Here is an 18,943-nt window from a genome sequence, read left to right on the forward strand (position 1 = left end):
GAAATTAAAACATAATAATAAACCAGGTAAATCTTAACAGTAATCAAAGGAAACATTATTGATTCAGCTAAGGAAAAAAATTATGTTTATAAAAAGACTAATAAAAAATTACGAAATTCCATAATATGTGTTTGAATTTGTAGCAATCAAATTAATAAATTATAAACAAATACCTGCGTCTCTCTCTGTTTAATCGAATATTTTGTTCATAGCACTTCTGCTTAATTTGTGCAAAGCTCACTACAAAAAATTATTGACAAGGTAAATAACTGGCTGCTCTGGTGTCATCCTGCTTGGAAGAGATTAAATCTTTGACTGTATGAAGTGATCATATTGCAGCAGAGCTAAGCCTATTCACGTGACGCTTTTTGGAGTAATTAGAAATCGATACAAGAGACCGAATACAGAAAATAAGCCAGAGTAATCTTGAATAACTATGAATTAAACACAGTGTGCAGAACATGTGTCCAAGAGCAAAGGCATAACTGTGAGCAGTCGCCAGGATAGCATTTCATTAGGGGAGCAGAAAAAACTGCAACAGCTGAAGGAGAGAAGAAATCACAGAGGGCAGATGAAAATGTAAAGATCAAATGAATTGCTCCTGCCTGAACTGTAAATGAACCCCTGATCCTCAATCTCCCCTTGGCACTCAAAGCACTCGCAGCTATCCTGCAGGAATTCCATGAAAAAAAAATCGTCACAAGGATTAAGAATAAATGTTTCTTTCCCCAATTTAAGGCTATAACATAAAAAACACAAACTAACATCTTTAGTCGAGGGATTATTACCAATTACCCCATCACTCTGGTTTATTGTGTTTGTTTAACTTGGGCTAAAGTTTCAAAAGAAAGCTGTTGACAGTTTAAGTGTTTAAAATAAAAGTTTATTTCCTGATTGGAATGACACCAACTCACAAAAAGAGAAACTTTTAAACAGTCGTCTAACATTTTGGCACCTCTGCATTGTGTAACTTTGGATCTCTCTTCAGCTATCAGCCGTCACACAACAAATTAGGCAGCAGCCGGCCTGAGGTAATGACAACCACAGCAGCGTGGTTAAAATGGGATTTAAGAAGCCTAATGCTCTGTTTGTTTTCTTATGTGCTCTAGCGGAGGTGCTCTCAACGCAGCCAGAGTGTGGTGATTGGTTTGTTTTTTTGTCTGTGTTTGTATATGTAGACACTCCTTCCTCTCTTAAGCTGCAGGAGGACGTTTCTGCCCGTCCATCTCCCTCCTTCACGCACTTTCCCTCGCAGGCTTTTTTTTTTTCTTCTTTTTATCCTCTGTTTTGTCTGCTTGTTTCTTCCTCCTCCTTTCTTCTGCCTCTCTCCTCCCACTGGGGCTGACTGCATTCCTGCCAGAAGGGGCAGAGGTGTCTGTGATCCGGTTAAGGACCACACTTCTTCTCTTCCACTGTTCTCTCCTTCATGTTGTTCACCGCACCCCCTCCCTGGGAAAATGGGAGCACCCTCCTGCCTGGTAGGGTACGAATCTCCTTTAAATATGCTGCCAGCAGTGGCAGCAAAGACCTAATATGATTTTATTCGTCCGCTGCTATGTGTTTGCACCAGTCCCCCTGTTGCTCCTGCTGCCGGGGCGGCTGTTTAAAGGGGTGTTAAGAGAGTGAGGTAAGGACTGCAGGGAATGTGTGGGGTTAAAATGAGATTAGAATATAATCCACAGGGTAAAAACATTCCACTTTTTCAAGTACTTCAAGCTGGACGATATGAAGAAATGCACATCTCACAAATCTTGCATTCATACAGATTGACGTTTTTTTTATTTATTTTTTTGCCATTTCTCCTTTTCTTCTCTGATGTTTTGTAATTGGTCTGCTTCCTGGTGCAGAGGCAGACAGCAGCGGCTGCCTCGCCGGCCCCATTGATGTCTCGTTGAAGCCGGAGAGGCAGCCCCTTCTTTTTTTATGGCAGCCCGCTGGAGCCTGCCTAAGATTGTTGCCCGTTTCCTCGAATTGTTCCTCGTTTAGTCGGAGCGCAGCGCTGAGCCGCTCTGAGCAGATGAGGTGGAGTGTCGCAGACATTTAGGGGAACCGCCAAAAAAAAGGGGAGGTGGACACAATGGGATACGAGGATGTTCGTCTTCTGTGAGCTTTTTTTTTTTTTTTTTTTTTTTTGCTGTATGTGTTACTTTAATGGTGGGGTTACATGACATTTGTACAGGCCTCCCTGCTCCAAAGCACAGATTAAATGACCTGGAGGCCTATGATTGGAAGAGGTCATGACAGCTGATCTCCAGTTCACCTACTGATAATCTTACACTCAGCTTTAGCAGATGTCATCATAAAGCAGTCATTTTAGGCAAACAAAATCCATCAAGAGAGCATACTTTAAAAATACATATCTTAAATTTAACTGATGATTTTGTCAAAAAACAAATTAGCTTTCACTAAAGAGGCTAAAATTACCTTGTTGAATTTGCATGAGCTGGTCAAATCATCCATGTGACATGCAGTCAGGTCTGACCGGTGTAAAGTGTGCTCCTTTGCATCCTCAATAGCATCCGACTGATTTTGAACGCCGGCGGTCATGCGGGCCCTACCTTTGTCATCCAGCTGACACGTGATACCGGGATCCTTCTCCGAGGCAGCTCCGCCGGGATCTGGTCGGAGAGAGGCAGTGAAACACACTTCAGATCAGCAGATCCATTTTCACTGGACTTTGAATATTTCATGCGGGGAGTCATGCAGCAGACTCACAAACAGGCTAAATAACAACAACAACAACGCACACATAATCAATGTGCTTGATTAAATATGACATGCCGTAAAAGTGTGTAAGGCGTCTTTAATTTACAGCCCAAAAGAGCAAAAATGCGAAGCATCTGGGATGGGTATTATTACTAATATGTGAGATTCAGTGAAAAATATTTTCAAAAATACATGTGAGCACATATGGCCACCTCAGCCAAAAGGGTTAGAGGAATCATGTCTGGATTATGTTTCTGGGTGAAGCGCACATGTGGTCAATGTGAAGCTCTGATACTGAGTCAGTCGTAAATGTGAAAAGATAACGGGCTCAACCAAACTGCCGTGTAGATATGAGGCACATACCTGTGTTTATACACGGGCTTATTTGTACATTTGGCTATTTCGCGTGTAGGGTTTCTATGCCATTTGTCTTGGTGCAAGATCATAAAATCTTTTAGACATAAATGTCAGATATAGCTGAAGAAACACTTACATTACGACCTGTGTAAAACAGACAGTAAATCTATCCCGAGGATCAGCGGCAACAGCAACGAGATGACGTGGTCTTACAGCAAAACCCACACCTGACCCCTAAACCTTCACCCTCAGAAAGGATGCTGTTTCACCAACTGTCTTCAAATACTTTCCTCTCGGAAAGACATCAGTGAAACTAGAGCTCGCCGGGCTCTGTATGTGTTTATTAAGTATGCTCATGGACTGGCTTACTCCCAGGATGGCTGTAACTGAGAGATTTGTTCATGTAGGCATTAGGTCTGGCTATCAGTGGTGAATTATTTATTGTAAAAATCTTCCCTCTCCTTGAAGGATGAGAGAATAAGTAGGGCTGCTGTCTTACAGTCCCATACGTTTAAGAAATATGCACAAGCCCATGGTGTGAAACAAGAACCAAACATGAAAAAGACAAATTCTATATAGAAATACTATCAAAATAAAAATGAAGGGAAAATAACTCAGTGGTAAAAGAATAATGTTTTTGCACAAATATAACTTTATGTGATTTTACTTTTAAAAAAAAATCTCATAAAACTAAATATTTTAAATATTTGTATTCATTCTAAGATTAAACTTTTAACAAAAAAATAACTTAACAGTATTTTTGGCAAAGTAATGATAAAAAAGTCAAAAAAATATGCACAAATATAAGAAATTCCTACTCCGATGACAATTGAAATATCAGCTGGCAAATTGAAATTGCATCTAATTTCCTCCAATCCAAACAAATCACATTTAGATTTTTTCTTGCCTTTTTTCTATTATGTTAAAGGTTTTTTTGTTGTCTGACGGAGAAAGAAAAAGAGACAGGCATAGAGGTCTGGCTATTGTCATTCAATAGGAGAGCCATTTTGGAAATCACCGCTCTCTGTTGGCTCCTGCTGCTCCCATTCAGTATTCCCTCATGGATTCACTGGATGCAAGGCTTCCTTTTATCATTTCCAGGTTGCACATACGCTGCCAGTCCCACAGCTTTCCAGAAGAGCCGGCTAGAGCATAAGATGACTGAATGGCTCCATGACAAAATGAAACATAAAACAATCCGAAGACAAATCTGCGTTTCTCCTCCAACTTCCTCTGAACCACACTTTGCATCACAGAAGTTCTATTTTTTGGCGTTGAAACAAAACAATTTGTGTTTATTCACGATTGTTCCAACTAAAATTCGGTTTGGAAAATTATCAAACAACATTTTTTACTACTTTTAAATATCCAAACATCAAATTCAGTGTAAAGTGTGAACACATAGTATCATTTGAAATTAAATTCAAGATCTTCTGCAGAATTAAAATTAGAGTTTTGTTTGCTCAAAATTGAATCTAATTCGAATATTTTCTGGTGCTGTGACCTCAGCTAAATGGAGTCACTTCGGCAAAAATAGTCGCAAAAAAGAAGCTCTGGACTTAGTTTTTATCTTGTCACACATCTAAAAAATTTGGTTATTTAAGGATCGGAGAATTTGCATCCTAATTTTTGCAAAAAAAAAAAAAAATGCAAAATCCAAAATAATTATGGCAAAGTCAGGCAAGGGAATGCTGACAACTTTAGGAAATGACTGGTAAAGCTTTTAATTTGTAGCCATCAAGCAGAACCTCCACAGTCCTCCTCTTCTGAAGTCGAAGGAAAGTTTTTTTTTATACTGTTGGACACCCTCCCTGCTTTGAGGACAGCAGAGTGACCACTGGCTAATGTTCCAGCGAGTGCGGTTGCTGTTTAAATTGAGCATAAAAAAAAAAAAGCTTGGGAGAAGGGGGAAAAGAAAAACCTGAGTGTGTCTGTGGCTGCAAAGGCTGAAATTGTGCCGAATACTTGGCCAGGAAAAATCTGGAGAGTTTTAAACCAGCTTCCGTGAAGCAGGGCGAGCGTATGCTCAGTTCTTTATACCCTCACACTTAAATTTTAGCCCAAATTTCTCATTTACCTCTTGAGACCTGCTGTCCACATGGGTGGAAATCACATTTTGGGTTATATTTCCATCCTGCTTTACTATTTAGCTCTAATATTAGCTTGGGTCTTAACAAGTTAAATGATGATGAAAAATCTAACACAAAATATTTCATTTTTTCTGATTTGTAATCACAGAGTTTTATCAGGTGACTTTAAAAAAACAGACTTGATTCATATTTCAAGGTGCCTAAAAGTTTGACCTTTGAATGCATTAAAACACAAATGAGTTGCCTTGTTCACATACCAAAAATGTTAAAATTGCTTTCAGAGGAATTAAGGAAGCGTGCACACACACATTTAGCACAGCCTCCTCGAAGATATTTTCACATTTACAAGTTGCTCTTAATCCTCATGTAATTTTTGTCACCACAATTGGTTTCAGTTACTAAATATTAAAATATGTTGAATATATGAGGAAGTATGATAGAAGAAATAGTCTTTTAATAAAAATAAAAAGATTTTTGACTGACCTTCATCAACTAAATCTGTATAAATGTAATAAATTAGGTGTGATTCTGCTATAAACAGACTAAGTGAACTAAATTCAAGTAAAGGGTGTGATTTGTTTTGCAAATGCCTGCAGGCTTGACAACCCTGTTCAGATATAAGCAACAGGTAAAACAGGGGTGAAAAGAACCATGGTGCACGGACTGTGTGCAGTTTGTCATCCATAGATCATTTTCAAAAGTGTGCATCCATGGTCTCAAAGAGCCACAGATTCAAAAAAAAACAAAAAACATTCTTGTGGCGCAATAGCTGCGGCTCCTTATCTGGTAGATGTCCATCAGCAGCCTCCCACAACCCGCAGCAGCGACATCAAACGCTCCTCAGTGTTTACATGGCCCGGAAAGTGTCCAAAGAAGTGTGTGGAAAAACGCAAGACGCAGGAAGCACTCTGCAGCCCGTCCTTTGCTGCCTAAACGACAGCTTTGCGCGCCAGGCGCCCGGGAGAATGGTCTGTTTGCAGTGTGCGCGTTGATGGTCATTTTTTATGATGTTGTTTAATCCACAGTGGAGGAAAAAAAGGGGGTGGGCTGTCTAGCACGGCCCCAGACAAGCTGGCTCCAGTGGCCATCTCTGTAGGCTATAGGCTTCTCCATTTGAGCGGAGAGACAGGTGTAAATCTCTCCTGCGATCTTTACTCTGCACTCTGTGCGGCACTCACCTGGAGGTAAATAAATGCTTTATGGCCGCACAAACTCCTCTCTGGTTTTGCGGGCTTGTGCAAATAGAGCGCACAGCCCCGCGGGGTGGATGTCATCACTGTCTTGCACCAAGAGGCGCGCGGAAGATATGGATCATGTGATCAAGCCCAATTAACAGTCCTTTAATAATCTATTGATTTGGAGGAAACCCATGAGTTATCTGATGATTGCAAATAAAAAAATAAATTTTAAACTTTATAATGTATATTTTTGGAAAATAAAACACTCCAAAGCAACAAGTGAAAACCTGTTTCAGATTATTAAAGTAATCTCAGATTAATTACTTGACGCAAAATGTGTTTAATGGATGCGTGAAATTGTGGTCTAAAAAAAGTGAGAGAAATGTGTGTGCGCGCGTTTAGGGGAAAGTGAGGGGTGGAAAGGGGGGAGTTTTTTTGTGCACCAAAGTTCTGCAAAGTAGGTCTGTGCCATGTTTGATTAGGGCTTGTTCTCAAAAGATGGTCGCAGACATGAGATAATGAGGTCCTGTGATAACGCGGGCCGCCTTTAAGTTTTTCCCATGAAAGGAGACTGTCGCCAGTCCACAAAACGACACTGTGCATTGGCACCACGCTACTCACTTCTCATTTGTCAAGCACAAAAGCTGATCCACCCCAAATCCGCACTAACAAACCGGGGAGCGGGAGCAAATCATATAATGTTCAATCGTATTCACTTCGCCACTAATTAACTGGAATCCCAACTTATTCTTAAATACAGTGACCAATTAAACAACGATGCATGCCAAAGGTCTCTGGGGCCACACTCGGTCGCCAGGAACATTTGTGAAGGTCTGCGGCTTCACTATAGGCAATGGATCTTATTAGGTGAATGACCTCAGCGAGGAAAGGTTACGGGCTTTTCACTGCCCTGCGCTGGACAACTCAGATGCTTCCTAATCGGATTTTAATTGGTCGGCTGTGTGGTAAGATTGGGTCTTCGGGGTGCGCACTTGGATGAATCTGGAGTTTGAGCGCGCGGACCCACAAAAACGGACGCTGATGGAAAAAAATTGAGTTAAATTATTTATTATATGTTTTTAATATTTACAAAAGCATCTGTGTATGTAAGAATCAACAGGTTTTAGCAAATAAAATGCTACATTTCTGAATTTGCGCAAATAAACCCATGCGTAAAAAGCGCACTATGGCGCAGTAAAATCACACAATAAAATATAGAAATGTGAAGTAGTTTCTAAAAAAATATATTTTAAATTTTTATTTTTCTCCAAGGATTTTTAAAATGTATTTAGTCGCGTGAATCCAGCCTCGTGCGCGTTTCCTCGGTTACCCCAAAAATCGCCTATAAGTTAACTTAACCAAGTTCAGTTTACGTTCAACAACTCCCTCTCATTACCCCGAAAAACGTCTTTATGCAAAACATCTGTAGTGACTTCAATAAATGAAAGCGCCCCCCCTCCTCATCCTCCTAACTCCCTCCCTCCCTCCCCGTTAACCGCATCCCTTCTCATTTTGATTTTCATGTGGTTTGGGTGTATTGTCTAACTTTAAATACGACCAGTCTCATATTTCAAATGTCGTAAGTATCCGAGGACTGGCAATTTAGACATGAAAAAAGCACCAGAGGCAAACAGGCAGTTAAAGGGGGAAAAGAAAAAGGAAAAAAATGGCTCTGAAACTGTCTGACTCGGGTCACGCTGAAGTCAGATCTGAGAGGAGAAAGTTTTAATCCACGATGGGTGATTGAGCTGGTTTGAGTTTATAGGATGGAGGTCAGATATTTAGATATAACTATAGACCGAAAATATTTTTTTGTTGTTGTGCCTGAGAGATCCGGGCCTGACTAACCTGTAAATTTCTCACTCAGTGCAATACAAATGCAAACTTATTAGTATTTTAAACATTAAGTTAGCACATTTTCCAATTTTTGAAACAAAACTTTATTTTTTATTATTTTAACTATGACTGAAAGCTATTTTGGAAATATAAAGACGTATTTTTTTAGATCAACCCAGTGCCTCAATGCCAGGCCCTATGTGAGGTTTTCACATGTAATTACAAGGTTACATACAGTAGCTTTCTACAAAGATTGGACTGACCGCACTCAGCTGTGCCGCCACCCGAACAAGCCGCATTTCAAAGTGCTGCTCCCGCGCCTGACAACTCCGTTAAATCACCCTGAAACGGGAGGTCAAGTTTCGGCGACAGCAGAGCAGGAAAGTGGGCGACAGCACCCGTGAAGAATGGTGTCAACCGGTTGAGAAAAGTTCCCCCAAAATACAACACTTGTTGATTGTGAATTTTATTTTATTTTTATTTTGAAAATTCGGATTTTATTTTGAAATACGTATTGAATTCACAAAAGATTTAAAGTCCAAACAATCCTTTTTTTTTAATTTCTTTTTTTTTGTGTGGTTTATTCCTGAGATGCACACCCTGTCATTTTCCCTTATCTTCACAGGATTTAAAACAAACAAACCCAAAAAAGTGGGTTGTGGTGCAGCAAAATCCACACTGAATGGTGCAGATTAGGGGCTCAAGCCTGCACACAGCACCTGCAGGGAGTGGTTGGAGAATCCCTCTTCAAATAACCCAGAAAAACTTATCCCAGCAGGTCTGCAATGAAGCTGAACAGGAAAAATGACAGACCACCTGAGGCACAAATCCAGGAAAACCTGGCTTACCTTCAGGGTAACTCACACCTAAGTTAGCTTTTACAAGGTCATTTAGGATGGAGTGTACTGCAGTTTATCTTGTATAACTGTGCTGCAAAATTCCTTAAGTGCTTTTAAGGAGCTCCCTTGAAGCTAAAACCCCATCTGGGATATGGTATATGCCTAAAACGTCCCTATTTCCTATTAAATGTCAATCTCAGGTCTTTTAGAACAGATTTAGTTAAAGGGTTTACATTGCACTTGATCCAGTTTCCTCCATCATCATTGTCTTTAATAAAATGTCTGATTGTAGTGCAGACAGATGAAAAAGACATGTATTCAACCATCCTGTCATTGAAAATCACTGCTGGTTTCTTTTACCAGACTCTCCAGACTGCATGGCACTTGCTTTTCCGCCTATGGTTTTCCATTTCAAAGCCTTATGTCTCCATGTAAATACCAAAACACAGTAATCCAATCTGACCCCTTTGCAAATTTTCCAGAAACTATTGGGGGGTAGTGGGGTTGACATGAGCCACGCACTTATCCCACTTAACCTCCAGAGAGAAGCTGCCCTAACCCCCTAAGTCCGAGACTCCCTCGTTGGAGGAACCCTCCGCTTTCTAGCACTCTCTTCTTAAAAGCATCAAGACTTGAGGTTGGAATCGACGGCTAAACCTTCTAACGTGGTGCGGTTGTAGTCAAAGCTTCACCGAGTTTGATGCCTGCGGTGGGGAAGCTAAACGGACAGCAGAAACCCACATCAGGGCACCTCACTGTCCAAACCCCAAGACATTTTGATTCTAATAACTGATGGCTCTTGTGAAGGAACGCGCTGTGTTTACACTGCGCTAACTTGATGACAAATAACCAGAGGATCCCTCTGTTTCCCATTTGCCATTGTTTGCCGTTTAGCATGCAAAACCAGATCCAGACCAATTCTCCGTCCTCGGAACACAGAAAGATGCTTATCTCACATGCCGGCGAGTGGTGGCACGTAAGGCAAGCTAAATGCCTCTGACACATGGTCCACATCTGAGGCTTTTGCAGTGAGTATCTTGATCACACAGCCTGTAGCTTACAGAAAAAGCCTGACGGCTGTTTATGGGGCTGAGCAGACAAATCCCTCGCATTATGCTCTACAGGTGATGCATGCCACTGGACTGGTTTGTTCTAATGGAGCTGTGTACAATGTACTCTCAAAGCGCAGCTGTCAGGACTCTATTCTGCAGAAACAAGCAATAACGAGGTTTTTTTTTTTCTTCCTTCTTCCGTGAATTGGAACCATTAACGAAGCTTTTAGCAGGCCTCTAGCCAAACAATGTGATGCAAACCTACATTTGAACAGATTTCTCCTGATTTGTACCCAAATGTGATTCAGTAAAACATTTAAAACCATTTGACAACATCCATTTCCTCTGAGCTACTGAGCATTGATTTTCTTACCTATAGATTGTGCATCAAATACCAGACATGGAAAGCTTGTCTTTCAATCCACCCCTTCCTAACTACAAGGTAATAAGGTAAAAGATATGAGCCTGACTCACGGCTGATTAACAACCGCAACCAAAGCTTCCTTGCCCACATCTGTAGTCAATGCGCCGCCATCAATAAGCACATCCCCTAATTAACAAAAATAGTATTTCATCAATAGCCATAACTGGCTGCTACAAGAATTGATGGGAGCAAGGGTTGGCTCAAAATGCCTGACAGAGACATTTTGTGGACAGGTAGAGAGTTTATCGTCTTTCTAGTTCATGTGCTGTAAAAGTAGTCACTCTTTTGGAGGGGAGTACAGAATCAGCTGATCAGTTGTAGCCCCATGAGGGGAAAAGCCTGCGTTTACAAAGTCATTACGCTGCCAATTGAACATTTCGTCCGCTTCACGTCAGGGCGGACACGGCGGCGTTTGGAATCAGTGCGTTTGTTGAATAAACTAATCTGGCGATGTTTCCTCTCCCTATCATGTCGTGTTAGAGCTGATGACTCTCACCAGACAATCTGCTCCATTCAGGAGCGGTGCCACCAAGTCTGTCCTTGCTTATCATTAACAATCTGCAAATAAACAGGACAGCATACATTACATCACTTGCAGCTCCATGATCAATTCCAGGAATGTCTTTGAAGCTTTGCTTAATGAACCTACACCGCCTGGCTGTTAGTGGCAGTCGGAGCATGGAAGCCTCATAACCGAAGACCCCAGTGCTGCTCTGTTTTCCGAAGCACTGATATTGTGAGATTAGCAAAAGAGCGAAATGTCAGTGCGGTTAACTCCTGCAGCTTGTGCGGACAAGTAAACTGCACGATGCTTCAAATTATCAGTCAGATTAAAAGCATGAGTCATCATTCCCTTCAGCCAGAGATCACCCCTGCATAGTAAGAATTTTCAGATTTACCACCTCTGTTTATTTTGATGTGCGTCTTCCTTGTTGATGCATAAAGGGAAGCGCTGACAAAGTTTGCTTCATCAATCAGTCGCGTCAGCTCAGACCTTTTTATAGCCTCTTCCAAGTCCCTGTGAGCCCTAACCCTGTAAAAGTTTATATAGTGTATTGACCACTCTCCACTGCTTAGCTAATGAAGCCAGCTTGGCCACAGACACTGAGGAGGCTGAGACAATGTCAACACTGCTTCCTATTTGATGACACCTTCCACTAAATTGAAATGTGCCGCTAATGGGGCCGAGTGTTTAAAGAAGAATAAGCCCCGGCAATTGACACAGACCTGACCCCATGCTGACACAAAAGGAAGGCTGTGAGGTTCCACCAAGTCAAAATGAAAAGTGCCTCTAAAGTTTTGCCCTGATGCATCATGGACTGGCCTTGGCTGTTGGGCGCTTTGGGGAAATTTTCAGTCAGTAAGATGCCGCAGCAGCTTTTTAACAGTGTTGCATTTGTTTTCTGTTGCAAATCAATATCACAGAGCACATGCCAGATATCCCATCCGCCTGGGGGAATATACTATACTATGTGTCGAGCACTACCCTCTGCACACATGCATGCACATGCACAAGGACGAGTATTCTTAATGGCAACACCCATGTATGCAGAAGGCAGCACGACATTTGCCTGTGACCGTGATCGACAACGTGTCGAGCTGTAACACTTGGAAAATGTGAATTCTGTTGAAGCTATGCCTCCACTGCGGCCTGGATTGAGCCCCGAGGCTTCAACTGACATGTTCCAGCCCTAAACTTCAAAACAATACAGACGCCCATAAATGTTTTTATGTGTGCAACAAGTGCATCACACCTTTTAACAAAGTCAAGAGAATTTTGACCAGGTTGCACATATAAAAAGAGGCAAAACATCAGAAGAAATAAACTCTTGGAATAGGAGTTCATTTTGCTAGATTCTGAACCCCCCCACTCCAACCCCATCCCATCCACCACCCACCTTAATGACTCAAGAAAGCATGCTTTGGTCTCTGGCAAGACAGACAGCAGACTGAGAATTGACGGTCAATGTTTGTCCGGTGGCTGGCAGGGCACAACACTCTAGTTTACCTGTGAATTTGTGACTGAGTTCAAAATTTTTGATGCTTGACTGACTGCGTCAAACAAGGAGGCGCCTTCTTCAAAAGCTCAGTAGCTCCATTTCTAAACAATAGATGGAATCTAACACAACAAGCAATAAAAAAATACTTTGACAGAGGCTTAAGCTAAATAAATAAAAAGTGTTGAAATTGATTCTTCTGCCAATAACACCTGGTCATTGCTGCAGCATCTGACTGTCATTTTATAAAAGACTGAAAATGTTTCCCTGCAGAGACACTTGTGCTGGGAAATTGTTCTATATTTAACAAGAAAATTGATCGGCGTGACTCAAACCATCAACGTTTTGATAGATAGTTTGTACGCATGGTCGCATCACAGCTAAAGGGCTCGTGCGTAAAATCTTCCTGTGCGTCTGCTCCAAACTTGTGCGCTTTTTGGAGATCTCAAGGAAAAAGAAGTTATTTGTTAAATAAATGTATTTTTGTTACAAAAAAATAATAAATTTAAATATTCCCCAAACAAATAGTTGTAAGTTTTAGACTTTAGAGTAAAATAAAAATAAAGAGAAACATCTGGACAAACTCTAAATATGAATTATGCATGCACGGATCAATAACTTTTAATTGTTGGTGCTGCATTAACTGGTAAATTCTCCAGCTTTCATTTGAAAATACGCATTTGAAGACTAAATAAACCGAGAATTAAGAGAGGAAGTCTGAAAACACCCAGAGGATCGGCAGCCAGCGGAGCAGAGCGCAACATCTCCCCCGCTGGAGAGAGCCGGCTGCCCGGCTTGGCTGTGCTGTTCGTCAGCGCAGCATCTGCCCCGCTGTTGACAGATTCACACGATACTGACCGAGGATGGGTGGCGTTTCACGGGGGTAAAGAGGGAAAAAAAGAAAAGAAAGAAAGAAAAACCTCTTCCGAGTGTCCAAACACCTTTTTATAAGTCTGAAGTCTGTCCCCTCCGCCCGACCTGTCAAAACCACGCCCACAGCGCCTCACAATTGGTCCGAAAGCGTGAAAGAGCCAATCAAACGGAGCGCTGCTCCTCGTAACACGCAACACATCCATACACTATGAAGCCCTATGGGCCACAGAGGCGCTAGGAAAATCACGGAGCTGGGACCTTACCACCTCTTTCTCTCTTCCTCTCTCCGGACTCCCTTCTCTGCACACGTCTCCCTCTGAAAAAGTGTGTGCGCGCGCGGCAGGGAGAGGAGGGATAGAGTGAGTGTGTGCGCATCAGAGTGCATGTCCGGAGCGCGTAAAGGCAGAGAGGGGGGGGAGGATTATTCGGCGGCGCTATCGAAATATTTCAACACTCGCAGCAGGACCGAAGCCAATAAGAAGGAACGCTTTTTAACAGGAATGCCGATATTTTGAACGGCGGCGGAGGAGGAAGAATGCGCCGCGGACAATTAAGTGACTCACCCCGGTCCGTCCAGATCAACTAATGTCCGAAAGCCAGCGCGACAACACAGGGGTGTCAGATGAGTGTCAGCCTCCGAAGTGAAGCGGCTCTGAAGATTAATGGAGATCCTTTTTTGCTTTTCAAAGTTTTCATCCTAAACCTCAACAGCGGACTATTTCAGAACTTGTGAAAAATATTGGATGTTTCTTCCTGTTGCGCCAAAGGAGGGATTCTGGTTTCTTTTCAAACTTTTTTATTATTTGCTTTAATCTTATTTTCACTCCAAGTTGCTGCTCTTCTTGAAAGCTTTCGCTGCTTCAAGAAACCCATACGCACGATCGTCTCCATTTGTTGCCTGCACTTGGATGAACTTCCTGATGAGAGATCCAGTCATACAGGGCTCAAGTATGGCATATCATCCGTTTATACCTCACCGGGGTCCGGAATTTGCCATGAGTGCAATGCTGGGTCACCAGCCTCCGTTCTTCCCGGCTCTGGCGCTGCCTCCCAACGGCTCCCTGTCTCTGCCGGGCGCGCTGGGGAAGCCGATCATGGACCAGCTCATGGGAGCCGCGGAGACCGGCCTCCACTTCTCCTCGCTGGGACACCAGGCTGCAGCCGCCCACCTGAGGCCCATGAAGAGCCTGGAGCCCGAGGAAGAGGTGGAGGACGACCCTAAAGTTCACTTGGAAGCCAAGGAGCTCTGGGAACTTTTCCACAAGAAGGGCACCGAGATGGTGATCACAAAATCCGGAAGGTGAAATATACTGCTTTGCTTGTTGACATAAAAAACAAAACATAAAAAGTAAAAGTAAAAGTATTCTCATCAAAAACTTTTTTGGTGCCCCCAGAAATCATGGCTTTAATTTCAATTCTCCTTCATATTTTAATCACCCCCCTTTTTAACACAATCTAAGACAATTACCTCTCATAATTGCCACACAGATGGCACCAAAGTATAATCTTTAAAACATGTGCTTACTCCTAAATAAAAGCCCCAACGCACCACCTAAGTAAAGCAAAACACTTAACCAATGAAGATTAAAACCTGTTGATAATTTGGCGGCTTTCATGCCTGCTTATGAACACGTCCTTAATGACAACAAACGCATTTAAACAGGAGATTATGCATGCAGCTGCTGCGGTTGTTTGAATCCGGCGTCCTGTCATATTAGCTTTCAGATTTAAGGATCCATACACACTCTCTGATATCAGGAATATGGTTTGCTTATAATCCTCTCAGCCTTTGCGTCAGTGCTCTGTGTGCTAAAATGTCATGTGTGGGTGCGTAAAGCTCGGACTTGGTTGTTTGTCGTCATGGCAGTGAAAATATGCAAAAGGGGCTGCTGTGTAAAGACTTCCAAAGCGTTAGGAGGCCAAAATCTGTCTTTACGTATTTTGCTGGAAATGCTATAAACTAAAAAAAAAAAAAAAACTAAAAAAAACAATGGTTAAAATGTGTAAATTTACGCACAAAAATGCACAATTTTGGAACTAGCAAATTCAAAGCCTAAACTTTTTTTTTTAATTTCTGAAGTTCCTCCAACTTTTTCCTCCAACCTTATTTAATTTATTTCCCTCCCTTTCTTCTTTGCAGGAGGATGTTTCCTCCCTTCAAAGTGAGGTGCACTGGTCTGGACAAGAAGGCCAAGTATATACTCTTGATGGATATAGTTGCAGCCGACGACTGCAGGTACAAGTTTCACAATTCGCGGTGGATGGTGGCAGGAAAGGCCGACCCCGAAATGCCAAAGAGGATGTACATTCACCCGGACAGTCCAGCAACTGGGGAGCAGTGGATGTCAAAAGTTGTTAATTTTCACAAACTCAAGCTGACTAATAACATCTCCGACAAGCATGGATTTGTAAGTTCAACTAATGTATGTAAATTTTCCTAATAATCGAATTATTCTTGAATTATTATATTATTGTATTATTTGTATTTTTAAATAAATGTAACGCTTGCTTTGATTTTCTAATTAGGGCTTCTTTTTATGTGTCTGTTGCAGACTATTCTTAACTCCATGCACAAATATCAGCCTCGCTTTCACATTGTGCGGGCAAACGATATTCTCAAGCTCCCGTACAGCACCTTCAGAACTTATGTTTTCCCCGAAACGGATTTCATCGCCGTGACTGCCTATCAAAATGACAAGGTAAGCAACGATTATCGCCCAGCGGGGGTGGCCGGAGTGTGTTCCAACATTTTTCACATTTTCTCAAACATGGCTGGAGCGTCCCCGCTCCTGTCAGGCGCGCGCTCTCTTTCATGCTCCGCACCATTTTGTTGTCATTAAATATGAAAGACGTCATATCTGTTGGTACTGTAGAGAATGTGGGGGCTGGTGGTTGGGGAGAGGGGGGCTATGATGTTGCAAGGAAGTGCCACATTCGCCAACCTACATGTGGTCGGAAAGTAATAATTCTGAGGAATGCTATACAGGTTATCTTCCGTTTATTTAATCACGTGGAAGGGATTTGGCATTGGCTCCGGCTTCCTTTCTCCCTCCCCTGGATATTTTGCGTATGTGTGTGTCTGCATGTGTGTGTGTGTGTTAACTGAGGGGGCTTGGGTTGAACAAAATTACGAAAAGGAAAAAAAAACTGGGGAAAAGGGGGGAGTGCAATGGGTTTAAAAGAGGAAGGAGAGGAAAGGAGAATGGAAATTTAACGTGAAAACTTTTATCCTTAAATACATTTAATTGAAAGAATTTCAGCTGTAATGTGTTGGAAACTATGGCACCGTAGCCACCTGCGCTCGTGCGTAATTACGCACATGAATTAAAGTGGATGAAATGGGCGTTTGTACAGTTAAAACAAAGTTATATATTTCTTTTTATCTTATTAAAAAAACGTTTTTTTTCCAGAATAGAGGTGCTCTCTTGACTGTTTAATGTACTTAATTGTTATAACATAAATGGTTTTACAGCTTAAATGGAACATACTTCCTCGCGCGATTTAAAATTCACAAAATATATGTGTTTATACATTTACGTGTCTTTATACATAATTTATTCTTATTTCAGATAACTCAACTGAAAATCGATCATAATCCGTTTGCTAAAGGATTTCGTGACACCGGCAATGGGAGACGAGAGAAGAGGTAAGACATGAGGATTTGAGAGAGAAAAAAAGAGGGGGGTCGAGGGAGTTAAACTTGCACCCAAACTTTCACAAGTACCCTTTAAAAATTTAATTTTAACTACACAAATAATTTAGTGGACCTGAACTTTTGATATTTTCTTAAAGTTTGGTCATTTCCTGCGCTGATTTAGCCGGAGCTGCGACTTTCACCGCTTCTAACAGCCTGATCTCTGGATTGTAGGAAACAGCTGGCCCTTCAATCCATGCGTTCCTACGAGGAGCAGCAAAAAAAGGAAAACGGCGCTTCAGACGACTCTTCAGGCGAGCAGGCTCCCTTTAAGTGCTTCGGCCAGGCCTCCTCCCCTGCTGTTTCCACCGTGGGTCCCCCACACCTGAAAGGTAAACTGGAAGGCTTCTCCAACTCCTTTCTAATGTCAAAAAGTCAGTAAAAGAATTGTATTTTTTTGTATTATTATTTTCTGACATGCTCTTTAAACTGAGATGCGAACCATCAAGGGAAACTAATTGAATGTCTCCCGCATTGGATGCTAATTGAAATGCGTAAAAAGCACAAGAAAGAAAGAATCCAGTCATTAATTTGAGACATAATAATGTCATAGATGAGCAGTGTGCCTGAAATTAAGTCGAGTAAAATGAATTAAACACGATTTATGTCGGTGGGAATCCAGAGAAAATAAAATTTAATTGCTGAGCTGACTAATTGCGTGTCATTGGACACCAGTGTGCTCCTGCACGTTGCAACAAGTGCCCTGCACGTTTGAAAGGTGATCGGAAAGGCCAACAGATGCCCCTTCTCCCCTCTCCAGATTTCTGCGACAGCGACGAGGACAGCGATGACGAGAGCAAGGATGGACACAACAAAGACGGGCCGGACTCCAGCAAGATTTCCACAACCACCGACGACGGGAAGGACCACGAGGCCAGCCCGGTGAAGGGGGGCAATGCCCTCACGAACGACTCTGCCGGCAGGATCCGTGAAACCGGCCCGAGAACTGAGAAAACCCCGGCAGACTCACGGCAGAGCCCCATCACGGTCATCTCCAGCACCACGCGCTCTGGAGAAGACCTGAAGAGCCCTAACCTGGACCAGTCCAAACCTGACGAGTGCAGGTCAATAAACAAGGAGAGCTTCATGCCTTTGACTGTGCAGACGGACAGCGCGCACTTGGGCCACAACCACTTGCATAATTTCGGATTTCCGCCAGGTTTAACCGGACAGCAGTTTTTCAATCACCTTGGCAGCGCGCACCCGTTTCTGTTGCACCCCAGCCAGTTCAACATGGGGGGTGCGTTCTCAAACATGGCCGCGGGGATGGGACCCCTACTGGCAGCAGTCTCCTCGGGAGGGGTGAGCACCATGGACACGACGAGCATGGCATCGCCCCCCCAGAGCCTGACGGGGACGCCGGGCCTGCCCTTCCACCTGCAGCAACACGTCTTGGCATCACAGGTAAAACCTGTTTACTTCTGTCGGAGACCTCATGCAAATGTGAGAGATCTGATTGGACAGCTGCGTGACAGATTTGATACGTCATAATCAGGGATACCTTTACAGTTATTTGTTAAAACAAGTAAAATAGGGACGTGTACAGTTAAAACAGATAAAAACTTTTACATTTGACAGTCAAACACCAAATTATTTTTGTTTTTGTTGTTGTTTTTACTTGTAAGTCAGAAGAAACTGACTTAAGAGGTACAAAAACCAACATCTCAAAGTGTTGAACAACCTTTTGATATGCGCCCTTGCGCTTTTTTTGGTGCGCAGTTTGGAACATTCCACCCTGGTTTATAGGGAGAAATATAATATTTTATTAGTCAATAAATGTGACCTTATCGGTTTTCTTTTTGGTATTAAGAGGCAGTTTACTTTGATGGCAGAAGTCGTTTGAATTACAAATTCTTGAGCAAGTAACATGCTTTAAGCTTTGGAGTGCGCGCATGCA

At 42.3% G+C, this 18,943-nt stretch overlaps 1 protein-coding gene and 1 long non-coding RNA gene across 4 annotated transcripts in view; one reads left to right on the forward strand and one right to left on the reverse strand.

Annotated features, from left to right (window-relative positions):
* Positions 1-3,633, reverse strand: part of LOC112136127 — a 33,728-nt gene extending 30,095 nt beyond the window's left edge. Inside the window, exon 1 of the long non-coding RNA XR_002917283.2 lies at positions 2,559-3,633. This is a non-coding gene — a long non-coding RNA (uncharacterized LOC112136127). The remainder of the gene's footprint in view (positions 1-2,558) is intronic.
* An 8,599-nt stretch (positions 3,634-12,232) lies between these two features.
* Positions 12,233-18,943, forward strand: part of tbx3a (T-box transcription factor 3a) — an 8,654-nt gene continuing 1,943 nt past the window's right edge. Inside the window, exons 1-6 of one of the 3 annotated variants that reach the window (XM_024257720.2) lie at positions 12,233-14,652; positions 15,493-15,775; positions 15,905-16,051; positions 16,922-16,998; positions 17,221-17,378; positions 17,807-18,450. In XM_024257720.2, the coding sequence (XP_024113488.1) occupies positions 14,261-14,652; positions 15,493-15,775; positions 15,905-16,051; positions 16,922-16,998; positions 17,221-17,378; positions 17,807-18,450 (1,701 nt within the window). In that variant the 5' untranslated portion in view covers positions 12,233-14,260. Of the gene's footprint in view, positions 15,776-15,904; positions 16,052-16,921; positions 16,999-17,220; positions 17,379-17,806; positions 18,451-18,943 lie in introns of all 3 variants that reach the window. The other 2 variants (XM_024257721.2, XM_036214572.1) reach the window with 2 other exon arrangements.

This window comes from Oryzias melastigma, linkage group LG12 (assembly GCF_002922805.2).
Source record: "Oryzias melastigma strain HK-1 linkage group LG12, ASM292280v2, whole genome shotgun sequence".
NCBI classification, from domain to species: Eukaryota; Metazoa; Chordata; class Actinopteri; order Beloniformes; family Adrianichthyidae; genus Oryzias; species Oryzias melastigma.